Source organism: Narcine bancroftii, chromosome 1, assembly GCF_036971445.1.
Source record: "Narcine bancroftii isolate sNarBan1 chromosome 1, sNarBan1.hap1, whole genome shotgun sequence".
Lineage (NCBI taxonomy): Eukaryota > Metazoa > Chordata > Chondrichthyes > Torpediniformes > Narcinidae > Narcine > Narcine bancroftii.
In genome coordinates this window covers 159,098,004-159,116,881 of record NC_091469.1, presented here as the reverse complement: position 1 = coordinate 159,116,881, position 18,878 = coordinate 159,098,004, and the positions used below count along the sequence as shown (strand labels likewise).

General features: G+C 46.3%; 2 protein-coding genes across 3 annotated transcripts in view; one reads left to right on the top strand and one right to left on the bottom strand.

Moving 5' to 3' along the window:
• Window positions 1-8,862, top strand: part of hmgcs1 (3-hydroxy-3-methylglutaryl-CoA synthase 1 (soluble)) — a 43,330-nt gene extending 34,468 nt beyond the window's left edge. For both annotated transcript variants that reach the window (XM_069942464.1, XM_069942457.1), the window contains exons 4-9: window positions 1,202-1,366; window positions 3,289-3,457; window positions 4,098-4,268; window positions 4,842-5,074; window positions 7,169-7,335; window positions 8,233-8,862. In XM_069942464.1, coding sequence (XP_069798565.1) covers window positions 1,202-1,366; window positions 3,289-3,457; window positions 4,098-4,268; window positions 4,842-5,074; window positions 7,169-7,335; window positions 8,233-8,313 — 986 coding nt within the window. In that variant the 3' untranslated portion in view covers window positions 8,314-8,862. The remainder of the gene's footprint in view (window positions 1-1,201; window positions 1,367-3,288; window positions 3,458-4,097; window positions 4,269-4,841; window positions 5,075-7,168; window positions 7,336-8,232) is intronic.
• Window positions 8,316-18,878, bottom strand: part of LOC138765430 (serine/threonine-protein kinase NIM1-like) — a 40,947-nt gene continuing 30,384 nt past the window's right edge. Inside the window, exons 3-4 of the mRNA XM_069942474.1 lie at window positions 17,994-18,262; window positions 8,316-10,911 (exon numbers count right to left, since the gene is read on the bottom strand). Of these exons, the coding sequence (XP_069798575.1) occupies window positions 10,156-10,911; window positions 17,994-18,262 (1,025 nt within the window). The 3' untranslated portion in view covers window positions 8,316-10,155. The remainder of the gene's footprint in view (window positions 10,912-17,993; window positions 18,263-18,878) is intronic.

Here is an 18,878-nt window from a genome sequence, read left to right as displayed (position 1 = left end):
TGGGAGGTCGGAGTCTGTGATGTGCCTGGCTCTGTTTGTTACCTTCTGCATTCCTGGGCATTCGATGCAACCAGTCAGTGCACTTTCCCCAGTGCATCTGCAGAAGTTTGATAGTCGCTTATAACAGTGGTTCTCAACAGGTTTCTTTCCACTCATGTACCCTTCTTCTTTGGCTTGGCTTCGCGGACGAAGATTTATGGAGGGGGTAAATGTCCACGTCAGCTGCAGGCTCGTTTGTGGCTGACAAGTCCGATGCGGGACAGGCAGACACGGTTGCAGGGGAAAATTGGTTGGTTGGGTGTTGGGTTTCTCCTCCTTTGCCTTTTGTGCTCTGTGGTTAATGGTTCATGCCACTGCCTCCCATCTCTGGAAACCCCAGGCTCAGTCCTGACTATTTCCATGTGACCTACTGTCTTCCAGCCAGGTGCTTCTGTGTCCTCCAAGTGTGGGTTAATGGGGAAAAGAATCAAAGGGTATGTGTAAGAGAGGGCTACAAAGAATAAGGAGGGAGGGGGGGGGGAATGGGACGATCGGATTGTTGTCAGGGAGCCCAACAAGAATATGATGGGCTGAGTGGCCTTGTGCTGTTCTGACATTTCCAGTTATCTGTCTCAATAAAACCATGCCAAAGGAATGGCCAAGAAAGCGTACCATCACCTCTACTTCCACAGAAGCCTAAAGAAATTTGGCAAGTTTTTAAATTTAAAAAAAAAATGATAGTTTTCAATTTACAAAATAGTCGAAGTCGATTCCGGCCATTTAAAAACAGCACTGCCCGATTAAACCCAATAAATCTACATTCACCATACGTTTTGGAGGAACCAGTCCCCCGGGAAAACCCATGTAGACGTGGGCAGAGCGTACAAACTCCTCACAGACAGTGCAGAATTTGATCACTGGCGCTGATAAGGCAATGTGTACCGCTATGCTAACACTGACATCCTTTGTAAAGTAACGTTGCCTTTGCTTCGTACCGACCAAACTCTCTCTGCATATCCACTCTTGCGCTGTGTTTAACTGCTGTATGGGTTGACTAGCTGGGTTGCACACAAAACAAACATTCTCACACTGTACCACAGTACAGTGACTAAACTGGATTAGATTCCAACCAGACATGATTGAGTGTGTAACCTGTTGGTGTACGAAGGTTGATTGCACGTGAGTACCCTGGAATAACACTAAGTTGTAAATTTCCCCACAGGCCTGCGGGGAACACACATGCAGCATGTGTACGATTTCTACAAGCCTGACATGGTGTCAGAGTACCCTGTGGTGGACGGCAAGCTCTCAATTCAGTGCTACCTCAGTGCGTTGGATCACTGCTACAGGTTCTACTGCAACAAGTACCAGGCACAGAAGCAGAAGGGTGAGTTGCCGATCTCAGTGCACCAAGTTGGCTGGACATTTCATGACCTAGCTCTTTCCCACATTTGCTCTGTGCAGATGTGTCTGTCACCTCTCGTCTCCATTTTGATCATCACTTTCTATCATAATTACTTGGCTGCAGATTAATCCAGTTACAGCTGAAGATCTCAAGTCTTCAGTTGCTGAAGGAGATTTCCCGAGCATTTATCCACCAGGAACAGATGCAAGGTGTTGGTCAAGGGGAATAAAATGCAGTTCCCATTATAAAGGTCCCATGTAAGGTTTCATTTACAGGTGGAGTGTGGACCAGACATGGTGAAGCTACCTTCCGACGGTCCCATCACGCACTCCCAGGCTTTGACACAGAGTGAAATCCCTCGACACCAACCCATCACACACTCCCGGGGTCAGACACAGAGTGAAGCTCCCTCCACACTGTACCATCACATACTTGCAGGGTCCGACACAGGGTAAAATTCCCTTTGCCGTCCTATCACAGGGTCAGACCGAGAGTGAAGTTTCCTCCACACCATCCCATCACACACCCACAGGGTCAGACCTAGAGTGAAGTTCCCTCCACACTATCCCATCAATTTTACCCACCTCAAATCACTTCCCCAGGCAACTTGTTCCATATGCGCACACCACCCTCTGGCTCCCCTTTGCATCTTTCCCCTCTTGCCTTAATCCTCTGCCCTCTAGTTTAAGACGCCCCTATCGTGGAGAAAATTCTGTGACCATTCATCTTATCAATGCCCTACATACTTTTATAAACCTCTACGGTCACATTTTGTTATTACCTCTAAAAGAAATTGGACAGAATGAACCAGAGCTTATGAAAGGAAACGGGACAAACAAAAGAGAGGATAGTTTTCAGGGGGTTACAGAGAATGTGAGAAGAGAGGAGGGGTGGAATAGTGTGAATAATGGTATGGACTCTGATAAAGTAGACCTTTGGCTGTTTGAAAACTGAAACGAACAGATATTTTAACCACTTTGCAAAGCGTGAGAACTCCATTACTGCAAGAACCCTGCCACGAGCAGCTAGTCTCACCCCAAGAGAGTCTGCCTTGTGACTTCCAAGTCATATATTTTTACTCTCAGACCCCTAGGTCTCTGGAACATTTGCTTCATTTCAGTACATGTTTCTGAGAATTCTCTTGGGATTCATTAATCAGGGTCGTGTCCTTTGCTCAGTGGTTAAGTCTTTTACTACTTTACCAAATAAGAAGGCTGTTCTCAGCTCAACAAGAAAGAAACGAATGCAGCTTGCTTCCCTCTTCCAGTCAACATTTTAAAACTGATTGGTAGAAAAGTGCAGGAATGATTTTTTGATTGTTTATTGGTACTGATGGAGCAGGGAGGGAAGTACAATCTCAACGCTTGAGAAACTCAGCAGATCAAACCGTGTACGTTATATACTAAAGATACATAAACAACGTTTCTGGCTTCATCAGGGTAATGTAGGGCCAGCACAGTTGGTGTAGCAGTTAGTGCAATGCTTTTACAGCACTGTAAGGAGTTTGTACGTTCTCCCCGTGTCTGCGTGGGTTTTCCCTGGGACCTTGGGTTTCCTCCCAATGTTCGAAATGTACCAGGGGTTGTAGGTCAATTGGCTATAAATTGGGCGTCATGGACTCATGGGCTGAAAGGGCCTGTTACTGTGCTGTATGTCTAAATTAAAAATTTAAATAGCCAACGTTTTGGACTTGAGCCCTTCATCATACCTTGATGAAGGGCTCAAGTCTGAAACGTCGGTTATGTATCTTTGCTACATAAAGGACACTGTTTGACCTGCTGAGTTTCCCCATCATTGTTTTTACTTCAACCAGGGAGTTTGCAGACTTTTGTGCTTTCATGTAGGGAGGGAGATGATGGGTTGAATGGCCTCCTCACTGGCTGTGCATAACCATTGTGTTTCAGAGGGCACTGATGCCCGGTTCACTCTGCGGGACTTTGACTACCTGGTGTTCCACACCCCGTACTGCAAACTAGTGCAGAAGTCTGTCGGCCGCCTGCTCCTCAATGATTTCCTCCGTGACCCCAAGCCCAACACGGAGAGCGGCGTGTTCAGTGGCCTTGAGGCCTTCAGGTGAGCCAAGGGGAGATGTGGGTGACACGGGGGGAAGAGGTGTGACATGGGTGACGTGGGGAGAGAAATGAGTGCCATGAGGAGGGAGTAAAAACACAAAATGCTGGAGAAACTCAATGGGTCAAACAGTGTCCTTTATGTAGCAAAGCTACCTAACCAATGTTTCAGGCTTGAGCCCTTCATCAAGGTGTGGGAAAATGTTGACAGGCTTCTGAACAAATCAGATAATATGTTGGATGTGGAAGCTGGTGGGGTGGTAGGTGAGGATAAGGGGGAATTCTATGTTTATTATGTCTGGGGGCAGAGGGGGCCAGGGCAGGTCACCGGGAGATGGAGGAGATATGGGTGAGGGCTGAGTTGATAGTAGTGGAGGGGAAGCCACGTTTGTGGAAGAGGCAGTCATTTCGGAAGATCTGGACTGGAAAACCTCATCTTGGGAACAAATGTGGAGGAGACGGAGAAATTGAGCGAAGAGGGAAGAAGGTGACGTGGGGGACTCAGGGATGGGTGATGAGGGAACTTGGGGGGGGAAGGAATAGTTGATGTGGATAAGGGACTGATGGGGAGAGTGTGTGACGTGGGGGAGAGGTGGGTGATCCGAGGAGACTGTTGGCTGTAACGTGCTGCGTGTCACTGGCAGGGATGTGAAGCTGGAGGACACATACTTCGACAAGGACGTGGAGAAGGCCTTCCTCAAGGCCAGCAGTGACATCTTCAAGCAGAAGACACAGCCCTCACTGATGGTGTCCAACCAGAACGGGAACATGTACACCCCCTCTGTATATGGCTGCCTGACGGCCATTCTGGCCCAGTAAGTGTCACGCTCTCTGCTCACCTGTCGATCCCGCCCACTCCCCTCTGCCCTCAAACCCATCCCTCCCACGCCTGCTCTCCCTGCCCACTCCCTTCCCTCACCTGCTCCCCTCCCCCTCCCTCTCCTGCTCCTCTTTCCCCTCCCTCTCCTGCTCCTCTTTCCCCTCCCTCTCCTGCTCCTCTTTCCCCCACCCCTTCTCCAGTCTGACTCCCTTCTGCTTCATTTCCGCTCCACTCCCCACTCCCGGCCTCTTCCCCTTGCCCTATCGTCCGCCTCTGCCTGCCTCTCCCATCCACCTCCTCATTGTCTGTCCATGCCATCCCTGGATGATCCCCTACTGTGCCCCATCACCACTGACATGCACCCTCACTCCCCCATCCGCTGCCCCCCCTGTGTGCCCCCCATTAATTACGTGCAACCTCCCTCCCTCCCGGCCCCTGATGATCCCTTCTGAGCATGCCACCATTGATGTGCACCCTCCCTCTCCCATCTGCTTCCCTTCTCCCCACCCCGCCTGAGCCCCCTCTGTGCCCCCCCCACCAATGACGTGCAACCTCCCTCCCTCCCCAGGCGCTCGGCCCAGCAGCTGGCTGGCCAGCGGATCGGTCTGTTCTCCTATGGCTCGGGCTTTGCCGCCACCCTGTACTCACTGCGTGTGAGCCAAGACTCGACCCCGGGCTCGGCGCTGGACAAGCTGGTGTCCAGCCTGTCCGACCTGCAGGCCAGGCTCGACTCGCGCAAGAAGGTGACACCCGAAGCCTTCGCCATCAGCATGAAGCTGAGGGAGGACACCCACCACTTGGGTAAGGCCACCAGCCCTCCCCGCTCTTCCCCTTCACAGCCGCTGATTGACGTGCTGGGTCAATAGAAGTAGGCAGAATGGTAGGTGATTCAGACTAGATGGGCTGAAAGGCTTGTTTGTGCTGTAGTGTTCGATGGTTCTGTAGAGAGTGAAGGAACATAGAATATTACCAGCACTGTAATATATATTCCACAAAAAATACTAAATCCTTCCTACCTCGTAACCCTATTTTATTTCTCCAGTTTCCAGTATCAGTTGTCTCTTCAGTCTGAGTTCAATTGTTTATCGTATATTAAGAGATTATTAGACAGGCTCATGGATGAAAGACAAATAGAGGGTTACGAGGCAAGAAGGTTTACGGTTTTTTTGTAGGAATATATGGGTTAGCACATTATTGAAGGCCGAAGGGCCTGCACTGTGCTGTAATTATCCATGTTCTATTCTGCGATGCTCCAGGGAATAGGTTCTAAACCTTACTTTTTAACACACCCCGTAGAACCATAGAACACTACAACACGGAAACAGACCCTTCGGCCCATCTTGTCTGTGCCCATCTATTATTGTGCCTCGTTCCATTGGCCTTCACCCAGTCCATATCCCTCCACAACCCCCTCATCCATGTACCTGTCCAAATTTCTTTTAAATGTCAAAATTGAGCCCCCATTCACTTCAGCTGGCAGCTCATTCCACACTCCCACCACTGTGTGTGTGAAGTTGTTCCCTCTCATGTCCTCCCTAAACGTTTCCCCTTTCACCCTTAACCCATGTCCTCTAGTATGTATCTCACCTACCCTCAGTGGGGGGGGAAAAAAACTACTTGCATACCCCTCAATCTTGTATACCTCTATCAAATCTCCGCTCATTGTTCTACGCTCCAGGGAATAAAGTCCTAACCTGTTTAACCTTTCCCTGTAACTCAGTTCCTGAAGTCCGGGCAACATCCCAGTAAATCTTCTCTGTGCTCTTTCTAACTTATTGATAGCTTTCCTGTAGTTCGGTGACCAAGATTGCACACAATCCTCCAAATTTGGGCCCACCAACATCCCAGCTCCTAGACTCCATGCTTTAATTTGTGACAGCCAATATGCCAAAACCTGCCTTTGCAATATCCTGGTAAATCTTCTCTGCATTCATTCAGTTGTATTGCTACCCCCACTCTCCCCGCTTTAAGCTGTGGTAGTTAAACCCAAAACCTTTCCCACTACCACCTGCGGTTGCCCCTTCACGACACGCACGATCCTGACTTGGAAATTGTTTCTCTAGCCCGGCATCATCTCGGGTCGAAATCCTGGAAACCCCTCCTCGGCTGCACTATGGGAGCATGTGGGGGCTGCCTAAGACTGGCCAGCCCATACAGCCAGCACCTCAGAAGTTCAGCTGTTCACTTGTACCTTGATAAAATGGCGTGGTCACTGTAGCAGATAATGCAATGCTTAATACAGTGCCAGCGATCCAGATTGGAATCCTCCGCTTCCTGTAAGGAATCTATACATTCACCTCGTGACCCATATGTGCTCTGTTTTCCTTCCACCTCCAAAGACGTATGGGGTTGGTAGCTGAGAGCTGGAGGCCATTGGTCACATGGGTGGAATTGGGTGGAGTGGAGAGGCTTCCATCCTAAAGCCTCCAACTCCTTCCAATAAGTAGGGTAGCCAGAACTCCAGCAGGGTCCATGCCACGCTCTTGCATTGCCAGCGTTTCCTTTGGCTGTTCTGTCTGGTTTCTCTTAAATTTAAATAATGTTTTTAAAATATAGACCTACAGCACAGTTACAAGCTATTTCAGCCCAAGACCCCTGGTCTTGAACCTTGAACCCTGGTACGTTTTGGAGGGTGGGAGGAAACCAGGGCACCCAGGAGAAACCCATGCAGGCACAGGGAAAACGTCCAAACTCCAAGCAACCGCTACGGTGACTGGGCCCTTTCCTCCAATGTTCCAAACAGTACAGGGTTAATTGGTTTCAAGGGTCGATTTACGTAGCGCAAGCTCATGCACTGAAAAGGCCTGTTACCGTGTTGTATCTATAAATTAAATTAATAATGCACCTTTTTTTTGCTCCCCCGCCCACTTTGCACGCTTGCCTCTTGTCGTGCAGCCAACCTGAAGCCCCAGGGCTCAGTGGAGGACCTATTCCCCGGCACCTGGTACCTGACCAGGGTGGATGAGAAGCACCGTCGGGACTACGCGCGCCGGCCCTTCCTGGAGGACAGGAGTTCGGAGGCGCCGATTGGCACTCTCCATGGCAACCCCACCACCATCGAGGTAGGGGCCTCTTACCCAAGCTGTGGGGGTTCAAATAGGGGTTGAAGGGGGAGAGAGAGCAGAGGGAGGGGGCTGTGGGTGATGGATGGATGACACTGTTGAGGGTCATGGGGGTGGGGTGGTCAGGTGTATCAAAGGTTCGATCTTCTGGCGCTGTCTGTGTGGAGTTTGCACATTCTCCCTATTGACCGCGTGGGGATCCCACCCCATGTGCTTGGGTTTTCTCCTTGGTCACGCAGACATGGGGGCTGGTGGGTTAACTTGCCCCAGTTGGGAGTGGCGGGAGAATCAGGAGGGAGGGAACAGGGATATAAGCAGGGATGGGTCATGGGGATGCTCCGAGATCTGGCAGTGTGGTCAGCACATGGGGTTGGGGTGTGGAAGGTGAAGGAATTGAGGAGGCTGTTGGTGGGGGGGACTCACTGATTGGGAGAGGGCAAGTGTGTAGATGGAGGGGTTGGAAAGGGGGGGTCAGGAGTGGGCAGAGGGATGAGGAAAGTGCTCAGTGGATGGCAGAGGGAGGGAGGAAGGGTCTAAGGTGGGAAGAGGTGGTGTCCGGGGGAGTGAGGGGAGGAGACAGGGTTGGGGAGGAGGGGTCAGGGAGGAGGGGTCAGGGGGGAGTCATGGATGGGGAAAGGAAGAGGTTGGGGTGAGGAGGGTTTGAGCGAGTGGAGTGGGGGTGGTGTTGAGTGCTGCAGGGTAGGAGTGGCAGAAGGGGGTGGGGACAGACGGGGCCGTCGGAGGGGAGGGTGCGATGGATGGGATGGGGAGAGGCTGTTGAAGGGGAGGGGTTGTGGACGGGACCATCAGAGGGTTGGGGCTGTCGGGGTGGAGACGTGCTGGGCTGCCCTTGGAGGGAGGGATTGTTGCTCCTAACCACGTTGGTGTTGTCTCCAGTGCACACCCAGCCCAGCCAAGAAGATGCCCCGAATCCCGGCCACCCAGCCAGGCACTGCCAGCGTCAACGGTGACCATTGACATTTCCCCCCCCCCCCCCCGACCCAGGGGCAGGAGAGGACAGAGCCAACATTTCACCCACAGACAAAGATGACAGGACCCCTCGTGAATCCAGGTCGAAAAGTCTGGAAACGGCATCCCCTCTGGAATGGGAATGCACAGAAGTTCTGTGGGCCAGCCCCCCCCACCTCTTCCTGCTGATGTACAGTAGTCGTGGCCCATAGCCAACAGCTTCTCCCCGCCTCCCCCTTGTGTTTGCGATCAGATGCTGTAATTACTTTTAATCCTTGTAATTTGGTGCTGGTCTGTGTTGGAGAGCTCCCACCCCACCTGTAATTTAACCGCTTGTTGTTCAGGCTGACGGAAGCACAGTGAGTCGGCATCAGCGTCGATGAGATGCCCCACCCTCAGCCCTTTCCTGCCTGCTCTTTGTGACTGTGCTGGCATTTAATTTAATTCGTTGTCTGTCAAGAAGGAAAAAATAGACAAACTATATCCAAAACACAAACGTATTGACGTTGCTTAGGATCTGTTGTAAAGTTCTTTTTAAATAAAACCAATGTACACAGAGTTGATGAGTCCGCTTTCCTGGATTGGAACTGGGTGTGGTTGTGAGGTGCTCGAAGAGGGGAAGCCCTCGGATGTCCTTGCTTTTCTTCTATGAAAGCTGGAGGCCATTCAGCCCTATATACCCGCTCTACCATTCAATACAATCGTAGCCCCCCCCCCCTTCCTATTCTCTCTCTCTCCCCCAACCCATCCTTTAGAATACATCTAATGACCCAGCCTCATCAACCCTCTATGTGGAGAAATTCCCCCTCATGTTCCACCCTGGCCACACCCTCTTCACCCATCTCCCACAGGGAAGAAGATTCACCAGTGTGAGATCGCGCCCCACCAGGTCCTTTCATGCAGTGATCGGATTCCTGAGTGATCCTCACTACTGGTAAAATAACATCAGCTTTCCTCGGTTTTAACCCATCTCTGGCATATTTGCCTTCATAAATCAAAGTATGGAGTATAGAAGTTGGGATGTTATGGTAAAGTTGTATAAGACACTGGTGAGGCCAAATTTGGTTACCTAACTGCAGGAAAAGATATCAATAAGATAGAAAGAGTGCAGAGAAAATTTACTAGGATGTTGCCCGGACTTCAAGAACTGAGTTACAGGGAAAGGTTAAGCAGGTTTAGACTTTATTCCTTGGAGCGTAGAAGAATGAAGGGAGATTTGATGGAGGTATTTAAAATTATCAAGGGGATCGACAGAGTAAACGCAGAAAGCCTTTTTCCACTGAGGATAGGTGAGATAAAGGGGAAAGGTTTAGGAGTAACTTCTTCACATGGAGTGGTGGGAGTGTGGAATGTGCTGCCAGCTGAAGTGAATGTGGGCTCAATTTTAACATTTACGAAGAATTTGGATAGGTACATGGATGGGAGAGGTATGGAGGACTGGGTGCAGGTCAGTAGGATTAGGTTTAAAAAAAAATGGTTTGGCACAGGCTGGAAGGGCCGAAGGAGCCTGTTTCTGTGCTGTAATGTTCTATGGTTCTAAAACGTACCAGTAGCTGTAGGTCAATTGGGAGATACGAGCTTGTGGACAGAAAGGGCCTGTTACCATGCTGTATGCCTAAATTTTTCAAAAAAATTTAAAAATAACCCTCCCCACTGTACCATGTTTTACTTGCTGTACTAAATAGGGATTGACCAGCAGCACTGCCCTCAAAATGAGCTTTCTCAGTACGCTGTGGGTGGGATGGGGGTTGGAGGGGGGCTACAGTGTGATGTGCACACATGGGAGAGCAGAGTGTCATAGACCTCCTTGCCAGTTAAGGAGAGGTGGAGGTAGTACCCAAACAACCTGTCCTACAGAATGGAGCAGAACTTGGAGGTCTGTCCTGCTTGTCTGCTGAGCTTGGGATGCTCCTTCCTGGCGTCCCCAGGCTTGGGTAGGATCAGGGGGGCTGGAGGGTCCAGGTCAGGGTCCTGTCTCTTCTGCACTCTGTGCAGGACGATACGATAGATCCCGGTCACCCGGCTCCGAGCCCCCTTTCCCCTGTCCTCCAGGATGTGCCTCTCTGTCACCCCAAGGCGTGCCATCACCCCCTTCACCTCCGCCTGCTCCTTTCTTAACGGCTGCCCCGCACTCGACAGGTGCCCCGGATCCAGGGGGAAAGGTTCATGAGGCCGCGGCACCCGGACGCCCTTCATCCACTCGCTCCGGAGGATCTGGGCCAGGCTGAGGCGCTCGCTGGCTGCCGGCCGCAGGATGCCCCGGATCAGGCGGAGGCAAGGCTCTGAGATGTGGGCTGGCTCGGGGTACGTGCCATCCAGGATGCACCTCTTCAGCTTGGCCACAGTGTCAGCCCTGAATGGCATGGCCCCCGCCACTATGAAGTACAGGAGCACGCCTAGGGCCCAAATATCCACACAGGCACCCACGTAGCTCTCGTCCCGGAAGAGCTCGGGGGCAGCGTATGGCGGCGAGCCGCAGAAGGTGCTGAGGCTCTCATCCAGCCGGCTGGCCGTGCTGAAGCCAAAGTCGCCCACCTTGACCCGGGCGTTGTCCGCGTAGAAAATGTTCTCCGCCTTCAGGTCCCGGTGGATAGTGCCGTTCTCGTGCTGCAGGATGGGGCAGAAGGAGGGAGGGGTGGAGGTGAGACACAAAGCCAGTCCGTGAGTCTACATTCTATAACAGGAGTCTATCACCACCGCCACCTACCCCTTGCACACCAGTTCCAGAGGAGAATTGAGCAGGAGTTGGCCCATTGAGCCTGCTCTGCTAATCAACGAGATCTGGTCTTGGACTCCATTCCACAGAATCCTCAACTCCCCATTCTTCAAAAACCTTTTTTGAATCTTAAATGCCTTCACTGAGGCAGCCTCTAGTGCAGTGGTTCTCAACCTTTTCCTTTCCACTCACATCCCACTTTAAATAATCCCTCTGCCATCGGTGCTCTGTGATTAGTAAGGGATTGCTTAACGTGGGATGTGAGATAGAGGAATTGGTCTATTCGGAATCCATGACGTTTTTGGAGTAATTTTTTTCTTGTACCAATGAAATTATTCATTTTATACCAGATACTCAAAATGTGTTTTATTATTGGTGTTTCTTTTCCAGCTATAATAAAATTAGCAGCCCATTTATATACAAAATCTTCTGCCACTCTTTGCCTGACTTTGTGCAGTTCAATTTCTACCCATGAAGGCTCATCTCTTCCATTAAAGAAGGAAGTGAGAAATTTCATCAGGGCCACTCAATAATAATATTTGAAGTTGGAAAGTTGTAATCGTCCCTTGTCATATTTCCAAGTTAATTTTTTCCATGGAGATTTTAGCTAACTTACCTTCCATAAAAATTAGTTTCTTTCAAATTTTGAAAGAATTTCTGTGGTAGTGGTGTCGGTAGGGACTGGAAGAGGTATTGTAGATGTGGGAATATATTCATTTTAATGCAATTCACTCTACCAATCAATGTTATCAACCCATTTATTTAAATCCTCTTTAATTTTCCTAAGGGAAATTAATTCAACTTCTACAAATTTTTAAGATCATTATCTACTCTAATCTCCAAATATTTGATCCCATTTGCTGGCCATCTAAATTGCGTATTTCTTTTGCAATCTGTGTAGTCTCCATTCATTAAAGCTATTATTCCACTTTTAATCCAATTTATCTTGTATCCTGAAACTTTCCCCTTATCTTCCAATTGCAAGTGTACTCTACAATTTGTAGAAAAGTTACTGGCTCTGTCAGAAATGTTAATACATTGTCTGCAAAAGGACTAATGCTCATCTTGGTCCGCTCTGAACCCTTTAATATTTGGGTCCTGTCTAATCGCTTCAGCCAAGGGTTCTATGGACAATATAAAGAAGGTTGGTGACTGTCAGAAACACAAATTCTCACAAATGAGTCTCTTTAAGATCGGTGACACGACAAGCTTTATTCTCAAGTCTGCAGAGTTGGACTCAACCGGCTTCTTGCCAAGTCGAGCCCTGATACATACGGTGCATTGTTTTTTATACAATTTGCTTGTCCTTTGGCATCTCCACTACACTGCTTTAATTGGTTAGTTTTTGCAGAATCATCCTGATTACTGTTAGTCATGCACACCACGATCATTCATGACCTCTGCTCACACCAAATTCTGTTTTTCACTCTTTATCAATCTTTGGCTCCTGCATGTCTCTCTGTAGTTAAATCTGTTGCAAGTCTGTTGTAACATTTTCCAGCTAAACTCCAGTGGTTAGCCCCCTTTTATGACTAATCATCACATTTTAACTTAAACCCCTTTTAACCCAAATTCTCTATCTATAACAGTGACAGTGAACATCCTTGTCTACTAGACCTAGATAGTGGGAATATTGAAGATATTTGACTATTGGTCACATTAGTCTTTTGCTCATTACAAAGAACTTGAGTCCAATTTATGAATTTTTGACCTGGTCCAAATGTCTCCAGTACTTTAAATAAAAAGTCCCATTCCAATCTATCAAAGGCCTTTTCTGCATCCAAGGCAACTGCCACACAATGTTCACCTCTTTTCTGGGCCAAATGAATTAGGCTGAGAAGTCTTGTTACATTATCTGCCAATTGCCTGTTCTTCACAAATCCTGTTTGTTCTTTGGATAAATTTCTGCCTAAATTGATCAACAATCTATTTGCCAGAGACTTAGCTAATATTTTATAATCAGCATTTAACAAAGATATCTGTCTGTATGGATCCCTATCTTTCTTGGGTATCACTGTTGTTATTGCTATTGAGAAGGATTATGGAAAAGTATGTAATTCCATCGCTTGGTTCAGTACATCCATAAAAAGAAGTATTAGCAGATCTTTAAATTCTTTGTAAAATTCTGGTGGAAAACCATCTTCACTGGGAGATCTATGAACATAATAAGTTCAGTGCTTCCTCTATTTCCAATTGTGTAAATGATGGATTTAATTCATTCTGCTCAGTTAAATCTAAATTTGGTAAAACCAATCGTGACAAATAATCATGTAATTTATTAGAGGTAAAACACAATATTCTATTGACAGCGTGGTTAAGTGAAAAAAAAAACAAACAAATGCTGGAGAAACTCAGCAGGTCAAACTGTGCCTTTGTCAAGGTGATGCATCTTTACCTTTGCTATATTAAACTGTTTGACCTGAGTTTTTCCAGCATTTGTGTTTTTTTTTTAAATCTAATTTATTAGCATCTCCTTGTGATTCTGATATATATCATTTTGTATAAAATAATTTAAAAGCTTCATGAATTTCTAATGGTTTATAGGAAATCCTATTGATGTCTGTTTCAGTCATATTGATTGTTCAAGAAACCTGTTCTGTTTTAAATTGCCACGGTAGGACTTTGAGCTCTTTCCCCCAACTTGTACCTTTGTTTAGTTCTCATTATTACTTTTTCTATCATATGTTTGTAAGGTATTATATTCAAGTTTTTTTAAAAACTAATGAATGCCCTTCATTTTTGTACAGAGCTCTTTAAATGTAAGTCCTTCTCCAAGTAGTGTATCTCTTTTTCTAATTTATCAACCTCCTTTGTATAATCTCTTTTAATTTTTGAAGTATAACTAATAATTTTTCCCCTTAAATAAACTTTTAAGGAGTCCCATATAATAGTTATGGGCAACAGAATGGCAGTTGGTTTCGCAGAAAATCCCAATATGTCTCTCATAGAATTCCAATTTTCTCAACAACATTGGATTAAAATGCATCTATAGACAGTGTATTGTTTATCAGACATAACAATTGATTAAAAATAGAGGTGAATGATCTGACAGAATCCTTGCCTTATATTCAACATCCACGATTCTATCCTATAAATGTGCAGTTAACGAAATTAAATCTATCCTGGAATATGAAACATGTCTGTTAGATTAGTCTCTTTGTCTCCGATGCAGTTTTTTCCAAGTAGCCACTAAATTCAGATACTTCATTGAAACTTGGGTAGCTTTAGCCATCCTAGTCCTGGCCACCGTTCCAGTTGATTTGTCCAAAACAGGTCCAAACATGAATTAAAATCTCCCGCTGCTATTGTTTTGTGATGAGCATCGGCTAATTGAAAAATGGCTTCTTTAATAAATTTTTCGTCATCTTCATTTGGGGTATACAAGTTTAACAGAATCCAATATTCAGAATATATCTGACAATGTACCTTAACATGCCTGCCTGCTGGATCAGTTGTAACATTTTAAATTGTAATTGGAAGATTCTGCTTTATCAATATTACCACTCCCCTTGCTTTAGAATTAAAAGAAGATGCTATGACCTGGCCCACCTAATCTCTCTAATTTCTGATGTTCATTCTCTGTTAAGTGAGTTTCCTGAAGGAAGGTCAGGTCAATTCCCATTTTTTAAAAAAGTAACAAAGTACCTTCCTCCATTTAATAGGGTTACTCAAACCATTTACATTAATACTAATAAATGTAACTATGCTTGCCATTACTACAGAATTCTGATAACATCCAATTCTAACTTTTATTTCCTTCCAATATTCTTCTCCCTGAAATTCCAATATTATATTCCTCCCGTAATGGACCCAAATCTGTTGATAGCTCCAACAGAAATAAGTGAGATAAGATTGAAAAGTATGAAAGAAAAAAATAGATACCATTGTATCTACAGCACAAGATTAAACAAAAATATACATCCCCCCCCCCCCATGGGTGTTGAGAAAAAGAAACAAAAAAAATCACCCAAAATATTATAATGGGCTGCGACTAATGCACAGAAGCACATCAAATGTGATGCAGATAGACTAATTCCTTTAACTATGGATAATTTAATTCTACATACATGGTTCCATAAAGGGATCAGATATGTAGAAAATTGTTATGTACAAGGACAATTAATGTCATTTGAACAATTAAAAAAATAAATACAATATTTATAACAATACAATCTTTTGTTACTTTTAAATAAGAGCTTTTAGAGAAAAATTAGGTCCGACTATGACATTACCAGAGTGCTGCAGTGAAATAGAGATTCTAATTCGAAAGGGGACCACAAGGAAGTTCATATCAGTTGTATATTCTTAATCCAATTGGGTACTCCTAAACAGGAGTTACAAAGATCAAAACAAAGATGGGAATCAGACTTGACTATTAGTATGGATGATAAGACCTGGTCAAACTTATGCTATGATTGTATGACCAACACAATTGTATGACTAGTCTATACTAGGGCAAAATAATTTTATGCATCAGGTATATCTTACCCCTGCAAAAAATACATATATCAGAAAATTTAGTATTGAATTTATGTTTCAGATGCGGGGAAGAAATGGGTACTTTTTTTACATTTGTGTTCCAAATTGAAACTCTTTTGGGAAACTTGAGAGCTCAATTAAATCAAATGATTGGGAAACAATTGCCCCTAAGTCCAGAATTGTTTCTTTTAGGAAATATGGGTGCAAGACCCAAAATGAGGCTGCCAAAATATCAATCAGAGCTTCTTAAAATTGCATCAGCAGTGGCCAGGGGATGTAGTGAGGTTACCTGGAAATCTGATTCTCTCTTGGAAATAGCCTGTTGGAACCCTGCAATGAATAGTTGTTGTTTACTGGAGAAAATCACTTAACAACTTAAGGAATAAATACATGTTTTTGCAGGTAGGGGAACCCTACTTATAAAATGTAGGGTTGAATATTTAATAAATAAGATGCTTATTCTATTAATTTTATAGAAATTTAGATAAAAATAAATGGGCCTCTTTGTTGAATTGGATTTCTGATCCAGACAGATTCTTCTCTTCTGTTTCCTTCTCTTTCCTATTCCCTTTTTCACCTTTTTTCTTCATTTGGGGTTTTGTTTGAGCTGGGGGGGAATAGGGGTCATGTTTGGAACATGTATTAATGATTCACATTTAATTACTTACCTACGATGATAATTTTGTATTGTTTGTTGATAAAATATTCAGAAAAGTTGGGATGTGAGTGGGAAGGGAACCACTGCTCTAGACTCAACTGTTAATGAAATATTTTGCTTGAGAAAAATTGTCATTGGCCCATTTCCTTTGGAGTTCTGAAACCGTGCACATAACGAGTCAATGAAGGACAATTAAAAAAGTGGTTTTCAAATGTTTTTCTTTCCACCTACATACCACCTTAAGCAATCCCTTACTAATCACAGAGCACTGATGGCAGAGGGAATACTTATAGTGGTATGTAAGTGGGAAGGGTTGAGAATGACTATAATCCTTTCATCCCAGGAATCATTCTTGTGAATCTTCTCTGAGCCCTCCCCAGTGCCAGCACATCATTTCTTATATCCCTCTGCAAAACAACCCACGGCCTGTGGCACCCGCAATCTCTCTTACCTGTTCCTTTTACTAATTTTCTGTTTTTGAAGATCATTAAGAACAGCTCTGGAAGGCAGGACTGCTGCCTAGCCAGGAGCATCACCCAGCAAGAAATGCCCAGACCTGTTCTTCCAGCTAGGTAGAAGAGGTCCTAAGTACTGGTAGTGGAAGAATGATGTCATGTCGTGTTTCCAACTCCTGCACCACTCTGCCTCCCATCACCAACTGAACCTGCGGGCCTGATCTTGTTGAATGGTGAAGCAGGTTTGAAGAGTGAAAGGGATTAACCTATGCTCCTGGTTCGTACGTCATATTTGTACAGTCATGGAGCAGGACCCTTTGGCCCAACCTATCCATGCTGACCAACGTGCCTTCCTGAGCTAGCCTCATTTTCCAGCATTCTGCCCACATTTCCCTCCAAACCTGTGGGCCCTCTTCAAAGTCATTCCACGTCGTGGCCGTCTCTGCCTTCTCCACTTCTTGGGGCAGATCGTCCCACCCGCAGAGGATGACGTCAGCTGGCATAGGTAAGATGGCGCGAAAAGGCCTGCTGTGTAACCCTGTGGGCATCAGCTCCCCTTCCTGCCATAAACCACAAAGGGCTCCAGGCAGCCAATTCCTCCAGTTTGAACCACCACACCAGATTCTGGGCAGCCCAGTTAACGCAAAGCTGTTACAGCGCCAGCGGTTCGAATCCAGTGGTGTCTGTTCATTCTCCCCGTGAATGTGTGGGTTTCCACCGGGTGCTCAAATTTTTTCGCACCCTTCAAAACGTACCGGGGGGTTGTAGGTGTAATTGGGTGCCAAGGGATCAGAGGCCGAAATGACCTGTTACTGTGCTGTATGCACACTGTAGTTCTAAATAAATAAATCTCCAATCTACCAGGGTGAATCACCACACCATATTTGGGGCAGCACAGTGGGCTTAGCGGTTAGTAGAATGCTGTTACAGCGCCAACGGTCGGGACTGGGATTTGAATCCAACGCTGTCCATAAGGAGTTTGTGCATTTCCTCGTGTCTGGAAGGATTTTCCACCGGATACTCTGGATTCCTCCCACCCTTCAAAATGTACCAGGGGGTGCAGTTCAATTAGCGGAAGGGGCTTATGGCCGGAAAGGCCTGTTACCATGCTGTATGTCTACATTTAAATTTAAAATAACTTGCAAGGAGGAATGACGAGCTGAACTAGCTACCCTCCTCCTATCACTTGGATTGTTTTCTCTAGTGCCCTCCGCCTGCCCCTTCCTCAGGTGCCTGCCTGCTCTTAGCTCATACTTTGATGAAGGGCTAAGGCCTGAAACATTGGTTATGCATCTCTACCTTTGCTATATAAAGAATGCTGCCAGACTCAGTTTCCCTCAGCTCTTTTGTGTAGACTGCCCTCCCCACTCCGGGGGCTCACCATGTGCTTGACAGCGGAGAGGATCTGGGCGAAGGTAGCCTTGCCCGCGACCTCAGGCAGCCTGCCCTCGTTGGTGATCCTGGTGTAGAGCTCGCCGCCCCCAGCGTACTCCATCACCAGGTGAAGCTTGGACAGCGTCTCGATCACCTCATAGAGACGGATGATGTTGGGGTGGTGGAGGCGCTCCATGCTGGCGATCTCTCGGGACAGCAGCCGCTGGGTCTTCTGGTCCAGCTTGGTCTTGTCCAGGATCTTGATGGCAACTTTCTCTGTGAAGGACGGGAAGAATTAATTGCATTCTCCACTCTGTGTCAAGTTCATTATCATCTGACTGCACACATACAACCAAACAAAACGTTTTTCCAGACTGATGCACACTTACTCATGTACACTCGTACACACACATATGTACACACGCACTCGTGTACACGTGCATTCGTACACACTCATACGTACATGCACACACACACTCGTACACACTCATGTACACATGCACTCACACACTCGTACACAGGCACACTTGTACACGCATTCATATATACACACTCGTACATATGCACTCATATGTACATGCACACTCGTGCATGAACACCGTGCACACCTGTATACGTGCACTCGCAAGTGTACGTACACCCGCACATGTGCACTCGAACACGCACACATAGCACACAATATAATAATCACTTATACAGTAAAACCCCTGTAATCCAGAATTCAAGCAACTTGAATTTTTTTTTGCAGAAAATAGGTAAAAAATTCAGACATTTAAAACAGTTAGTTGGCTAATCCACAGAACATGCAATCTCAAGCAACTGGAAAATTCACTTATCTGACATCTACCAATCCCCATAGGTGCTGGATTCTGGGAGTTTTACTGTACATAAA